The sequence below is a fragment of the Coregonus lavaretus genome, assembly GCF_964263955.1.
Source record: "Coregonus lavaretus genome assembly, chromosome: 24".
In the NCBI taxonomy this organism is placed as follows: domain Eukaryota; kingdom Metazoa; phylum Chordata; class Actinopteri; order Salmoniformes; family Salmonidae; genus Coregonus; species Coregonus lavaretus.
In genome coordinates this window covers 14,551,479-14,566,059 of record NC_140011.1, presented here as the reverse complement: position 1 = coordinate 14,566,059, position 14,581 = coordinate 14,551,479, and the positions used below count along the sequence as shown (strand labels likewise).

General features: G+C 40.4%; 1 protein-coding gene across 2 annotated transcripts; it reads right to left on the bottom strand.

Annotated features, from left to right (window-relative positions):
- Positions 1-3,880: 3,880 nt before the first annotated feature.
- On the bottom strand, positions 3,881-8,452 carry LOC311099329 (homeobox protein orthopedia B-like; the record flags this gene model as incomplete). 2 transcript variants are annotated; one of them, XM_084140050.1, is made up of 3 exons in its annotated part: positions 3,881-4,408; positions 7,420-7,826; positions 8,377-8,452. In XM_084140050.1, 3 exons carry the CDS (start codon positions 8,450-8,452, stop codon positions 3,881-3,883), a joined length of 1,011 nt encoding a protein of 336 aa, XP_083996176.1. The 2 variants fall into 2 exon arrangements, with proteins under 2 accessions (XP_083996176.1, XP_083996177.1); XM_084140051.1 differs by having other exon boundaries at positions 8,416-8,452.
- Positions 8,453-14,581: the final 6,129 nt, after the last annotated feature.

Genomic DNA, 14,581 nt, shown 5'->3' with positions numbered 1-14,581 from the left:
AACAGTGGTCCAACCATATTTTCCCATTGGTTGTGATAATATTTCAAATATTGGTACATGCTGTGCATAGTACAACAACACTAATAATATATGTATTTTTGGTGACCAGAGTTGCATTTGCTGTTGTATTCTCAGTTATGCTGGTCTATTTTTACGGAATGGAAAATGTTGCATTAAAAACGTTGGACATACTTCTGTGCTTGTTGGAATATTGGCTATAGCAGTTGTCATGATATCTGTAGACCTCTGCAGTGAAATATTCCAATGAATAGGTAGGTAAATGAGGGTGGAACAATTCAGTCTGGCAACATATGCATAAACATGTTATGTATACCAATGCATAAACACACACACTCTCTCAGGAAGCATTCAAACACATTCTCTCACACTTTTTATTACACACACACACACACACACAAACACCCCTGCAGACACATTTACATTTACATTTTAGTCATTTAGCAGACGCTCTTATCCAGAGCGACTTACACACACAAACACACACATACACACGCACACACACACACACACACACACACACACACACACACACACATACATAGAGCCTGAGAGAAAATGTATGAGCTTTCATTTATAATCCTGGACAGAGAGAGACATATTCACCCTTGGATGGTTTATTGACTGATTTCATTTATTTGTGTGAAATAAATAGGAGGTAAACATTGGCTTGCTCCCACATTTTCCGAGACACACTCACTGCACAGAATTCTGGGAGAAATGATCACACCAACAGCAGGGTCACTGATTGGCTCTAGCTTCTGTGTGTGACAAATTACCCAATGAGAAATGGGTTACCCATTTCCACAAAGTAATTAACCTGGGTGATAGTGAAACAAATTATTACATTTATGTAATATTATTTCGCATCTGTCACCAGAACTGGCAAAATCTTTATCCATGTGCAAACCTCCCCAACTCCCCTGATTGTCTTGTGATGCTTGGTGAATATTAACACATCCAGACGTCAACCCCCCCCCCACACACACACTGGTGTTCATTCGGCTGTTGAGTGCCAGTTGTTGCACTTTTTGCAACTGTATTATTTATTTATGCTAGTTTGTATGGAGGAAAGCATCCAGAGATCAACAGTGATACTCAACATTGTGTGCTGGATGTTCAGATCCAAGTAAAGAACAGGCAAGCTGAGGTAACAATGGGTAGATCTTCAATATAGCCTAGTCAAAAAAAAAGCAGCTGGGTTTTGTTAACCATACTATCATGCGTTGCCCAACCCCAGACAACATTAGCCTTCTAATATGATGATGTTGATGATGATGATTATTATTATTTTTAAGATGAACTCATTTGGCAGTGGTGTTGGACATACAATAGTGGATTTACCAAGAGCTGGATTCAATCCGTATCGCTGAAGTATCTCGGAAGATTCGTTTACTGTGAATGCTGTCTCTGCAAACACGGGAACATTGCCTTTAAATTAAAGTCGAGCTATAACACGGATCTTCCACGAAACTTCTGCGATATGGATTGAATCCAGCCCCAAAGCCTCTCATGTGGAGACATCCCACTGCGCAAAAATTGGTTGAATCATCGTTGTTTCCACGTCAAAAAAATGCAACGTGATGACGTTGAATCAACGTGGAAAACTGATTGGATTTGGAAAAAGTAATCAATGTAATGGAATTTCGTCTTTTTTTCACCCAACTTTTAACCTAAATCCAATGACATGACAAAACTTGACGTTGAACTGACGTCTGTGCCCAGTGGGATTGTACTGTTTATCCGCTCTCTAGATAGTCCCATGCTCCCAAGATCCAACCATAGACACAGTATACTGTCATAAGCACAGAAGGTCACATAGATCAATGGCTCCAACAGACACACACACACTCACACTCACACACACACACACACACACACACACACACACACACACACACACACACACACACAAACGCAGGGGATAAAATAGGTGTAGAGTTGAATGGCTCGCTCCCCTGTTTGATGTCCTGCCAGTGGCGGTGTAAATGATGCAGCTGTACACAACGAGTTAGTGCTTGTCGCCGTTTTGTTGGGGAGATTATCCTTATGGACGTGCGTTGATGCAGGCGAGATTGCTCGAAGTCTGGGCTTGATGAATGAATCCGTGATATACATTGACATGACAAAACAAAATATAGGCCTGTACAATCAACGTTAACAGCGCTATCCATCAAATCTAAGGTCAAACCCGTCAACGGAGCGCGACGGGAAGAGACGGGAGGACTCGTGGCTCCGTCATATTGACGTTACATATTTGGCTGGATAGGATGTCATTCGATTCTGCAAAAACGCTTGTTGTTTTGAAAGATGTGCACTACTAAACACGCATTTATGTTATAGAAATCGATTTTGCATCTACATTTTAGTCATTTAGCAGACGCTCTTATCCAGAGCGACTTACAGTTAGCGAGTGCATACATTTTTTTTTCATTTTTTTTTTTCATACTGGCCCCCGTGGGAATCGAACCCACAACCCTGGCGTTGCAAGCGCCATGCTCTACCAACTGAGCTACACGGGGCCTTACAAATACAAATATAAAGATATACATTCTCCATTGCCTTGAGCTTTCATATCCATAACACACCCACATCTTTGTCCACTCGCTTTGCTCGAGTCTGGGGGTGGAATTCCATCAGTAGTCTACATCGGTGAAATATCAGTAGCAATAACTATTGGATGGATATACTATATTTACAGCTCGTTGTTATATAGAGTTTGATTTGATAATCGGTTTTCCTATTTCTTACACCGTATATTACCGGAGACCGGGGACTGCTTCTTTCATCTCCGTGACTCATTTCAGTTATATCAAAATAAACATTGGGTCACTATTTGATCGATTTCGATATGCTGGACGCATGCGTCACGTTCAAGAAAAGGAGGTTGATTCGTGATGTGACATATTGAAAATGATTTTTATTTGTTAATTTACAGTCAATTGATATAAACATGTCCATGAAACGAAATGGTTTGTTCAGTATAAGATCAAACATTTAAGAAATTCAGATTTGATAATAAGCACATACAATAATTTAGATTAGAACATATCACAAACTGACCAAATGTGAACGAACAAGTCAAGAATGCTTCCTCTACACAAAACATCCTATATAACAGATTATATTCAAGTCGATTTTCTTGTCTTATTTATGGTATTTCCGTAAATTTGCCTTGGCCAGCACATGCAGTCAAGTTCGTTTCCATGTTGTGTGATTCCTTTGAGATTATCACGTTTCTTCCTCTTTTCCGTTTTATGAATCTTTTTATGCTTTACACACACAAAAAACGTCCAAGTGTGATATCTGCACGTGCACGGCGCATGCCCGTGGCCCATCATGGTCGGTCGCATGCTGTGCAGCAGATAACATTAAAAATGAGCTTTCTTTTTTTTTTTTTTACAGTTTTTATACCCTCGACCATCGGCCTGTGGAAACTGTTAGAAACTCCAGTAGCAAATATCAGTAGTCTACAATTTTGTTATAAACGAAGGAAACGAAAACGAGGTGTTATATAAAAAAATGGATAAATAAATAAATACATTGATGAATAAATAAATATAGCCTATATAAATGTCAAATAAATAAAGTTGTCATCAATACATGCACGTCATAAATTAACAAGCTAAATATTTACCCAATTATCCACCTTCAAATTGTTTGGTTTCAGTATTAGTTTGGCAACAAAACTGGGGAATAGGGCTGTTGTTTTGCTGTTGCGTTTTTTGCTTGGAGACATTCACATCCTTGTCCAGCTGTATTGGGCTGAATGTGTTCAAAAACAATGCAAAAAATTATATAAGACGACGAAGTAAAAATAAAAACGCGTAAAACGTGGCCCTTGGCTTGGTGGTGGTTACTACTAAGTGAAACTCATGGATACTGTGTGCTCCAGCGCTTTGCGCCGCAGGGAGGCGATGCTCGTCCCTCTCCAGACGTCATTTTCTGGGGAGCTACACAGCTGGGGCGAGCCCGTCACGTTGGTGGGACCGGACAGGGAGGCCGAGACCATCCCAGGGAACGGGTTCTGGTAGAGGTGAGACTGGAGCCCGGATCCGTTCGACGACATGTTGGAAAGCCCCATGGAGTTGGGCGGTGGACCGGACAGGCTACACTGGGACAGGGACTGCGCCATGGCATGCTGGTGCTGGCGACCCAGGGCTGGAGGGAGCTGCAGCTGAGAGACGCCTGGCATCCCTGCCGTAGCCCATCGTGTGTCGTTGGCGTGGAAGGAGCATAGGCTGTCGCCCATGGCCGCGGCGGCGGCAGCGGCAGAGTTGAACTGGCTGTGCAGGCCGTGGTGGGTGGGCAGCAGCGTCCCCGGATTGCGAAAAACATTGGTGGTCTTCTTGCGCTTCTTCCACTTGGCGCGTCGGTTCTGGAACCAAACCTGGAGTGGAGTGGAGTGGAGTGGAGTAGAGAGAGAGAGAGAGAGAGAGAGCGAGAGAGAGAGAGAGAGGGAGAGAGAGAGAGAGAGAGAGAGAGAGAGAGAGAGAGAGAGAGAGAGAGAGAGAGAGAGAGAGAGAGAGAGAGAGAGAGAGAGAGAGAGAGAGAGAGAGAGAGAGAGAGAGAGAGAGAGAGAGAGATGGGTTAGCATCTGGCTAAAGTGTCATCAATTTCAGACACAATGAGTAGGCCTACTGTACATTTCTGTATATGCTCACTTTTACTCACGGGAAAGCGTTTTAGGTTCATAAGCAGGTAGCACATAACTCAGATATTGCCATTACAAATCTTCTTTCTATCATGGGATACCCTGAATAACACTACACATGATATAACTGATGAAATGACATGCCATAAACGAGGGTTTTGATAGCTTCTATGTCATTACGCCAAATCAATTTCAGTAAATCGTCTGTGGCATGCCTGCATTAGTGCGTAACCAAAACACCTCTGGATATCATACAATAAAAATGGCTAAGTCAGAAAACACAAAGTAATTTCCATGTAGCCTAAACCTATACGCCTATGGGGGAGACGGTCATGTCAGCAGAGAATATGTTATTGCAACTATTTTGTTATGAATTTAAAATATCCGAAATCTGTTTATTATTTAAATCAGTAGTAGCTATATTTATTTGATATATCAACACATGTTCTGCTTTAACCAATTTGCTGCATAACATGGATATAAACTGACTATTAGCCTACACAAAACAACAATAATATCAGTATTTTGGAAATAAAGGCGTTATTGTGACCCAGGCCGCAGTTAGAAATGGATCACATGTGTTTATTCCGCGGGTCCTTGAGAGAGACTTTCTAGGCCTATATAGATCTCATATATGACTATAGTAACCCGGATAGCGGCGATGATTAATGTGAAGATTTGGTTGAGAAACTGGGCCGTTGTATTAAGAGGCCAATCTCAGTCTCTCCCCCAGAGCAGCCAGCCGTGAAATCCAGCCTCAAATGCATTACACTTCAAATAAAAAAAAATGCTATTTCTCATTCCGTTTAAAAGACAGAGTACACTTTCAGCGCGTCCGCCATTAAGACGTGGAACTCTGACAGGCCCATTCAACAAGAGAACAGCGCAAGCTGCATGCGCCTTCTCATTCGAAACATCCCAGATCCATTTTTACCGGTTGGTTTAGAAGTATTATTATCATTGGTGATGGGCTTTATAAAGGGATCATCATTTCGCTAATTCTTACTTTATGTAAATAAAATATTAAAACCGAATTGATCCGTGCAATAATTATGATTACCACGGTTATTGTTTTACATGTGAACGACTCGTCTACATTTTTCATTGCTGGTTAATAAGCCCTCATTGCAATAAATAATTCTTAAATTGGTTGATAATAAAGGCTTTGGTTTTATTGCACTATCACCCTGAGAATGGCTACGAGAACGACAATGCATCAGACAAGGACCAAAGCCAACTGCAATGTCGCGCTGTTCTTGAATTAATATTGTGCGCTATTTTGGCAATTATGGAATGTAACGGGAAACAAAATAAAGTAATTAAATGAGTTTAATTGTGAGGGTATAATAAAGCAATATCATTTCATTTTCATCTCGCATGAGAACGCATGAATATGCCCACTCCAATAGGAAAATGACACGAAACGTTATTAGATTTTAAGAACCAACGTCATTCCCAAATAAATTGCGTCTTGTTTTTATCTGGCCCATTCAGTTTTAAGTGGCTTATTCCATAGGTAGTAGGCCTCCATATTATTTTTTTACCATGAGTAATATCTTAAATTCAGTCAAATCTTGTCATGTAATATTTATTTTTGATACAATTAGTAGCCTTATATGAAAAAATATAGCCTACATACAATTCTTAATTTCGTGAATTGTTTTTCATATATTTTCTTGAATTATAGGCATATACCTAGGCCTACATTGGATGTCCTTACTTTTTCCACAAGTAGCCCACAATCTGTGATTGCCAGATATTATGAATAGGCCTACGTACGCTCATGAAATGTAAATTATATCCAAGTCAATTTATTAATGCAACTTGATAATAGGCTAGTTAAAAGCTGTTTTAATTTCTATTTTATTTTCCCTCCGTTTGTTTCTGGAAAATGTTATCTCTTAAAATCGTGGTTTTCAAATTTCTGTCTTGAATAACATCTTTTCGGGACACATTTATTGTATGAATCAAACAAATGCATCTGGTTTCACGCGAATCGACCTGGCGCGTTCGTTTCAGCACCATGGACAGCACGCACGCCCAAAGCAGTTTTGTCAGGGATTTTACCTTCTAGCCTATTTTGCATTTTCTAATACTTTGAACAACAGAAACAAAACCCTCACAAAATACAATCGGGGATCAGGTGTATGCTATTATTATTTTTGATACAAGGAAATAAAAGATGGTTGCCTCGATGAAGATAAAAAAAACACAAGGCTACTTCCTCTTCCGCTATCGTTTTGGTTCGATGGGAATAATAGGGCACAATATTTTAGGTTATTATACATTTCTATCGAGCTATTTCTCACCCAGTATCAAGGTATATATTATTGTACTTCCTTCTATAGGCTCCACTTTATATTCATTAGATGCAGGCTACTTTTACTATTATATTAGCACTTCTGTGAGAACAGCTGTGAGTTGGATATTTTCCTCATAATTTAAACTATAATGTAGGTTTACTTTGTAATTATCCATTATGCCTAGCTACAAATAGCAAATATTATTATTGTGTCGGCCCTACTTGAAGTGAAATAATAATAGCCATTGACTTAATATTTAGGCCTACATTATTTTGTTTGGTTAAAAGGGCTAATACATAAGCATACACATTTCATCACATATTTTTACGCAGTATTATTACACTACTCTTACAGTTTTATTATTGTTGCTTCTAAATAATTTTCTATGAGACACACATTTCCCAACCCGTATCACAAACAAACCTGCACGCGAGATTCCGTTACCTGAACGCGAGATTCCGTTAGGCCGATCCGTAGGGCCAGTTCCTCCCTCATGAAGATGTCTGGGTAGTGCGTTTTGGCGAAGCTGCGCTCCAGTTCGTTAAGTTGGGCCGGGGTGAACCGGGTCCGGTGGCGCTTCTGTTTCTGACTCTGACTCTGACTTCCTCCGGATTGGCTGGAGTTATTCTGCTGCTGCTTGTCCTGTTGCTCTTTACTGTTGACCTGCATGCCGGAAGGGTTGGATCCTCCATTGTTGATATCGTCTCCAGGGAGCATGGTAGCCCCCTCCACGGTGTCTGGGCCCGGGGCTAGCTCGCCGGAGTGTCCGGGGTCAGGTCCCACTCCACCGCCTAGTCTGCACTTTAGAGCCTCCCTGTGACCCAGCAGCTCTGCTGCGGCATCCTTCATCCCTGGATAGATACAACACCCGGTCAGAATTTAAAGGCAATGTTACATTTATTTTGTATAATATAATAGCCTACCCTGTGTTAAAGGAACAAATTATAATTGACAAGATATTTATTGAAAATACATTCTTCAGTTAGGCTATTGAATGTGACACTTTTACGAAGCTGTCAAAGTCTGGCAAGAGAGGAACATAGGCTATAGTTTGCCATGCATGCAGAGAGCTGGTTGAACATTTTGTTATTTTACAAAATGATATTTTCTAAAAACATGCTGAAAACTTCGAAGTGGACATTATATTATGGATAAAACCAGAGACTAAATGTCATTCAAACAAGCACACAACTAGCATACACCGTTTAATCTACTCCTTAATTCCATTCGATCAAGTCAATAATTTAGAAAACGGTTAAATCAAATTACCCAGTAATATAATAATAATAATAATAATTACTTTTCCAATGAATTAGCTCACTTAAAGGACATTAAGATAAAATAAGAAACAAATTGTCAATTCTCTCTGCTTGATTTAGATTAGAAGTGCCTCCAGCTTACAGTAGAGTTGAAGACCGGAGTTTGGCGATGATAACTCACCGAGGCGAGCATCCAGGAGGTCGGCGTGCGATAGCATTGCGCACCGCTCCAGGGCGAAATGCTATTCCAAAAAAATCTCTATGACTTTAACCTATTTAAAAAATATATATAGCCTAAATGAAAGCAAATTCGGTTTGTGGTTAAAAAAGAAGGTTCCTTGCATTATAATGTCCTTTAGAGAAACGGGGAGGCGCCTAACAACCGAATGAACCCATGAGCTTCTTCAAAGGAAAGCCAATCAGATTTGAAGCTCGAGATATGTCAGCCACCTCGAGACCCTGAGCAGCCAGCCACGCCAATTCCCCAATCCAGCCACATTCACAAGTTCATTTCTCCTCATTTCTGTAATTGGCTTTGATTTCAACTCCAAATTATATCCAATAAAATCACCTGATTTAATATTGAGAAACTGGATCAGTGCACTATTTGTTTAATTGTGCGTGCTGTTTCTGCCTTCCTCTATAGTGGATGGGCCAGGTTTGAACAACGACCGATTTACCCACGTTAACAGCCTCTGTGGCTACATAAACATAGTTTCTGGCGTGTGAATGACACAACATATTCCCTACACAAACAACTGCCTCAAATGAGATTAAGCATACATAGCCCGAGTATGAAAGCTCTGAGTGTGGATTTTACACTACATCTTATAACCAAATTAAGGTCAAGTTTATGTCATGTGAGTCTGTTGAAGTGGGTCAATGGTTTGTGTTTTAATAGCACCGTCCTTTCTCTGTTTTTATTTTACTGTAAATAGCCGTGGATCATTTTTAGTTTCACCAGACATTTTCACTTCTAATATCCAACGTGTCCTAGTCTGTCCTGCCTATCGGAGATGAAGTGAACCTCTGCTAATGCCTCTGATTCCTCAGTCAGCCAACAAAGTTTAGAATAGCGATATATTTCTAACCAGAGTAATTTTCCACATCATTAGGCTTTTATGTAATTAGTGCCAAATCTATAAGCTTTTTATTACGATTATTAGAGTAAAATCAGTATAAATTAGAGGTGATTTAGTACTGTTGAGGCTCGACTGTCACGCAGGGAGGGACTTATTGTAAATGATATGTGAGCAAATTAAGTACATAATTCGGCGGAAAGTGGAAACTGAGTTGTGGCTGAACATGATTTGGGAATGTTTCCTTTTGATAGAGGAGACAGCAGATCTCCGCTGAAGGCGAGGGTCGCAAACTGTCGCACTAGAACAGACACACACGAACACATAATCATGTTATAAACACTTTGCAGTTGGCCAATTACTTTTCACGGTATTGATTTTTAATCTGCCCAAATTAAGCGTATTCATTTCAGTCAGACAAAGCAGGTATAAAAAGGTCTCTAATGCAGTCTGTAAATAAACCGCCATTATACCAATTAGCACTAGTTTCTTGTCACACACCAAGTTTTCAAAATATAAAAGGGACACAAAAGACTCCAACAGGCTCCACACAGATGTTGGAACGTTTTGTGAAAGCTAGTTCATTTGTTCTATAGTGAATGGTGCCTTTTTGGAAGTAACACAAAGGAAGCGTCCGAGCGTAAACTTGGGGCACTTTGGGGTCCTCTCCCAGCCCATTCCGGGTTGAATTAGCTCGGCTATCTTTTATCTAGTGGCAATCTGGTGTCACGACCGACCAGGGAGCGCCAGACAATCTCGGACACACCGGGGTCACCGGAAATCCCTTATGCGCCATGCAACCGCATGGTAACTATCTACCGCGCGTCCTGAAAATTAGAAAAACGAGAAGAGTGTGGATTCAATTTGGAAACAATTGTCTGTTCGTCTTCGTTTTCATATCCGAAATATCACAGAATGTGGATTAAAGCGCCAGAGCAGAGAATGTGTGCGTAATTCAAGATGTCCGGGTTTGTGTTGTTCTTTCCCTATTTTTATTCGAAGAGCATACTTATTTTATTTGCCATATGCCTATCCAGCATCTATTATCGTTATAATATTATATAATATGTTACCCGTTTATCTGTGTCAGTTTAGGCTGTCTTGGATTGTGCGCTGAAACCATAACGATAATTTAAAATCATTACTTCTGTTTGGTCTTCGCCACTCGGTCAGAACTGCACCATTGCGTGTGATTGATTGCGCGCTTATTTTTACGACTTTTCAATAGCTCACGGCTTTTATGGCTGTACACAAAAGTGAATGACTCATTTCCGCGCGCCATCTCATATTTAACCTGGGAAAACGCCAAGAGGCAGACGCATTGGCATGATGCTCCAAGAATGCATAAAACTGCACTTATACTTATGTGTCTTTGTGTAGAAAGTGACCCGATATTAAATCCCTTTCTACAGTGCTGCAAAGGGCCAACGTTGGACTTTTCATGGCGGATGAAGTTATTTTCCCCCTAATAAATAGGTTTCAGATTGTTGACCAGAGACAAAGAAAGACAACAGCTAGGCTGAAAACACATTGGCTCCCTCTAATACAATTTATTCACCTAGTTTACCTCGTACAATACCTATAGAATCAATCTCGGTTAGCCAATACCTGCCCCAGAACTAAGCACAGGGATTTCAAGCTTTATTTGCCAAACGTGGAGTAAAACAAAGCATTTTATCAAATTCATTTGTGGGAAGAAATGTAACCGTTTCCTGGTGCAACAAAAGATCCTATTTTCAGTATGTTTACACCCGTGGAATGTTGCAAGTAGCCTACACTGTATCAAAATAGGCCTAACCCTTTCTGAATATAATAATAGTAATAGGCTAATAATAATAATAATAATAATCACAATAATAATAACAATAATAATAGCATAATAATAATAATAATAAAAACGGACCAAAACGTCCAAAATTAATAATTCCTCTCCAATAGGCCTATTTATGCTATTGTTTATTCTCAGTATGTTAGTCAATTGTATAGATTTTTTTCTCCGAGTTAATCATACAGAAACATCTTTGTTTCAAAACATTGAAATCATAAAATCGAAAGCACGTGCTAATACACAAGAAAACAAGGCTGTAATTACAATACAAATAATAATGATTATTGTTGTTATTAATATTATCACTTTGTTTATTTTTTCGTATTAGGAACACTTTTAGGCCTATTTCCCCAACGAAATTGTAAACTATAATTTAACACAAAATGTGTGTGTGTGTGTGTGTGTGTGTGTGTCATATGAAGGTCCTCGTTTCACTGAATTGAAAAGGCTGTAATTACGGTACACAACAAGGAGCAAAGTAGAGTGGCTTCCCTCCTTGGCTGAGATCCCCATAACAACATCAATCTTATCCAGCATAGAAATAAAAATAGACAAACAAACAAATTCGCCACCTGCAAGTTAATGCGGCGCATCTGAGTGGAAAGTAGACATTTTCACGCGCTCTGGAGATGAGGAGTGACTTTTAATAAAACCACAAGGAAAACAAATGTAATTCTATACGCAGTATTGGAGCTGTAGATTTCCAGTGCACCTCTCTCTTTTCACCTTTTCACAGGGGGCCTTGGGCATTCGCTCGCGCATCGGGAGTTTCATGCTAGAGACACCGCATGCTGCCTTTTGCCTGTCATCACCGCCTGCCCTTCACTCTCCCGCGTGCATTATCGTCTCGGGCCAAGGTGCAGAGAGATAACACGGAGGATGATTTTTGTTGACTCTTTTTCTTCTCCTCCTCCTCCTCCTCTTCTTCTTCCAGGTCTGCGGGCGAATCTAAGTCATCAGGCGTCTGTATTCACTCAATTAGAGAATTCTAAAGAGAAAATCGATCTTCCATCTGCAGAAATGCCAGTTTAACAAATTATATTCTTGTTTCGTGCAGGTGATTTGGTGACAGTCGGGGGATTAGAAGTAATAAGTTGTTGTGTTTGAGCTCTGGGGAGGAGAGAGGAGCGAGGAAATAGAGAGGCGCGGTGCGCGCCAGGGCTACTACATCCATCAGGTGCGTCGCCTTGCCGCATCCTTCGGCAGGTTGACGTTTATTGTTATGAGTCTTGTCCTGGAGGCAGAACTGAGTGATTTCCCCTTAGATTCATGAAAACAGAAATTAGCTTTTTGGTCTTAATTTAAGGTTACACTTCTGGATAGAACCAAAAAGGGTTATATTGCCTGCTTCAGTTATGGTACCCCTAAAGGTTCTACTTAGAACCAGGGGTTCTTCTTCACTGAACTAAAATTGATTCCATATGGGGTTCTATATGGAACCAATTTCGGTTCTATATAGAACCTTAAGGGGTGCCATATATGAAGAAATCATAGAACCCTTTTTGGTTCTTTCCAGAACCTTTTTTTTTACGAGTGTAGGGTTAGGCATATAGGGTTAGCAGGTTAGGGTAAAGGTTAGGGTTAGGTTTAACATTTTATGACTTTGTGGCTCTGCCAGGTAATGGCAACTCTGTAAGCTGCCTCCAGAACAAGATTTATGACAGAAAACGTTAACAAATCCTTCGGCCACAAATCCAGGTATTGTCTGCGGCCCGCCACAGCATCTCATGGTTCAATTAGCGCCGCTGCCCTATGCGAGGACTCGATTAGACCGTGAGTCATCCGAAAGAAATATAATTATGGTTCCAAATAAAATAATCAGCATTGAAGAGCGATTTCCTTAACGAGATGGATAGGCTGGATGTCACGGAGAGGCGAGCGTCTCATTAGGGCGTTAATGAGACTTCGGGGTGATCCCGATAATTATCGAAATCTGTAAAATAAGGATCAAGCCAACCCTTAATGTCTGCCCAGTCAGGTTTTTTGTCTTGTATTATTAGACTGGCATTCATGTGTCTTGGATGCCTTAACCTCGAAAGTGTCTGAACTTATTTGGAAATAAATAATAGGCCATGAGATTTGTTTGAACATTTAATCGAATCATATTATTCATATCCAATTATATTAACAGGCTTAACTTGAACACATCAAAATAAATGTTTGTCGGCTATAAAAACATATATATCATATATTGGCCTACATCGAACAACATCTTCAAGCATAGTTTAGTTTACCTTTAGGATAATAGTATTTATATAATCTCCTGAGTGGCGCAGTGGTCTAAGGCACTGCATCGCAGTGCTAACTGTGCCTCTAGAGATCCTGGTTCGAATCCAGGCTCTGTCGCAGCCGGCCGCGACCGGGAGACTCATGGGCGGCGCACAATTGGCCCAGCGTCGTCCAGGGTAAGGGAGGGAATGGCCGGCAGGGATGTAGCTCAGTTGATAGAGCATGGCGTTTGCAACGCCAGGGTTGTGGGTTCGATTCCCACGGGGGGCCAGTATAAAAATAAAAAAAAATATGTATTCACTAACTGTAAGTCGCTCTGGATAAGAGCGTCTGCTAAATGTCTAAAATGTAAAATGTAAATAATCCATAGGCGTTTCCTCTATTTGGTTGGTCTATGGATAGACCTACATATTGTGGTCCTTTAAAAATAAACGATTTGGACAATTCCATTGTGGAACATAAAAACTATATATCTTAACCCAAATAATATCTTGAAGTATATATTTAATAAATGTCTACACTAGTGTGACTTGATGCCCAACAACTACGCCTACTGGTCATTCGGCAAACTGTCTATGCCTATATGAGAAACACTCTTTTCACGCCACTTAGAGACAGCTACGACCGGAAGTGATTTTTTTCGTAGCAGGTTAGAACTTACACTGCAGGTAAAGATAATTAAAGTAGCAGGTTATGAGAATTAGATTAAGGTTAAGAAAATCACCTCTGGTCGTAGCTGTATTGGAGTGAATGAAAAGAGTGTGTCCAAGTGTACCCCATGCTTATACAGTGGATGTGACAGACTATGTCCAGTTGGTGATGGCAGTGCTGATGATGTCACTAGGCTGCATGGATGTTATTAACCAGCAGAGGTTGGTGTCCTGATTCTAACCTCTAAGAACAGGCATCACGCCAAAACGGTCCATGCTATCCAGAATCCTTGGGACATCCTTAACCCATTGAAGATGAAATTGAACATGGTTTAGGGTTAAAGTTACATAAGGTTTAAGGTAAGGGTTTAGGGTAGGGACATCCCAAGGATCCCTGATAGCACTAAGCATGCCAAAACACTGCTCATATTTCTCTCTATCCAACCCCATGACACAGACAATAGGATGGATGTTATATGATAATGGTGTAGCTAGCTCCCATCACTTGTTAGGTTCTTTGGTCCATCAGTTATGTTGACTGTTGTTGTCATCTTGATTCTT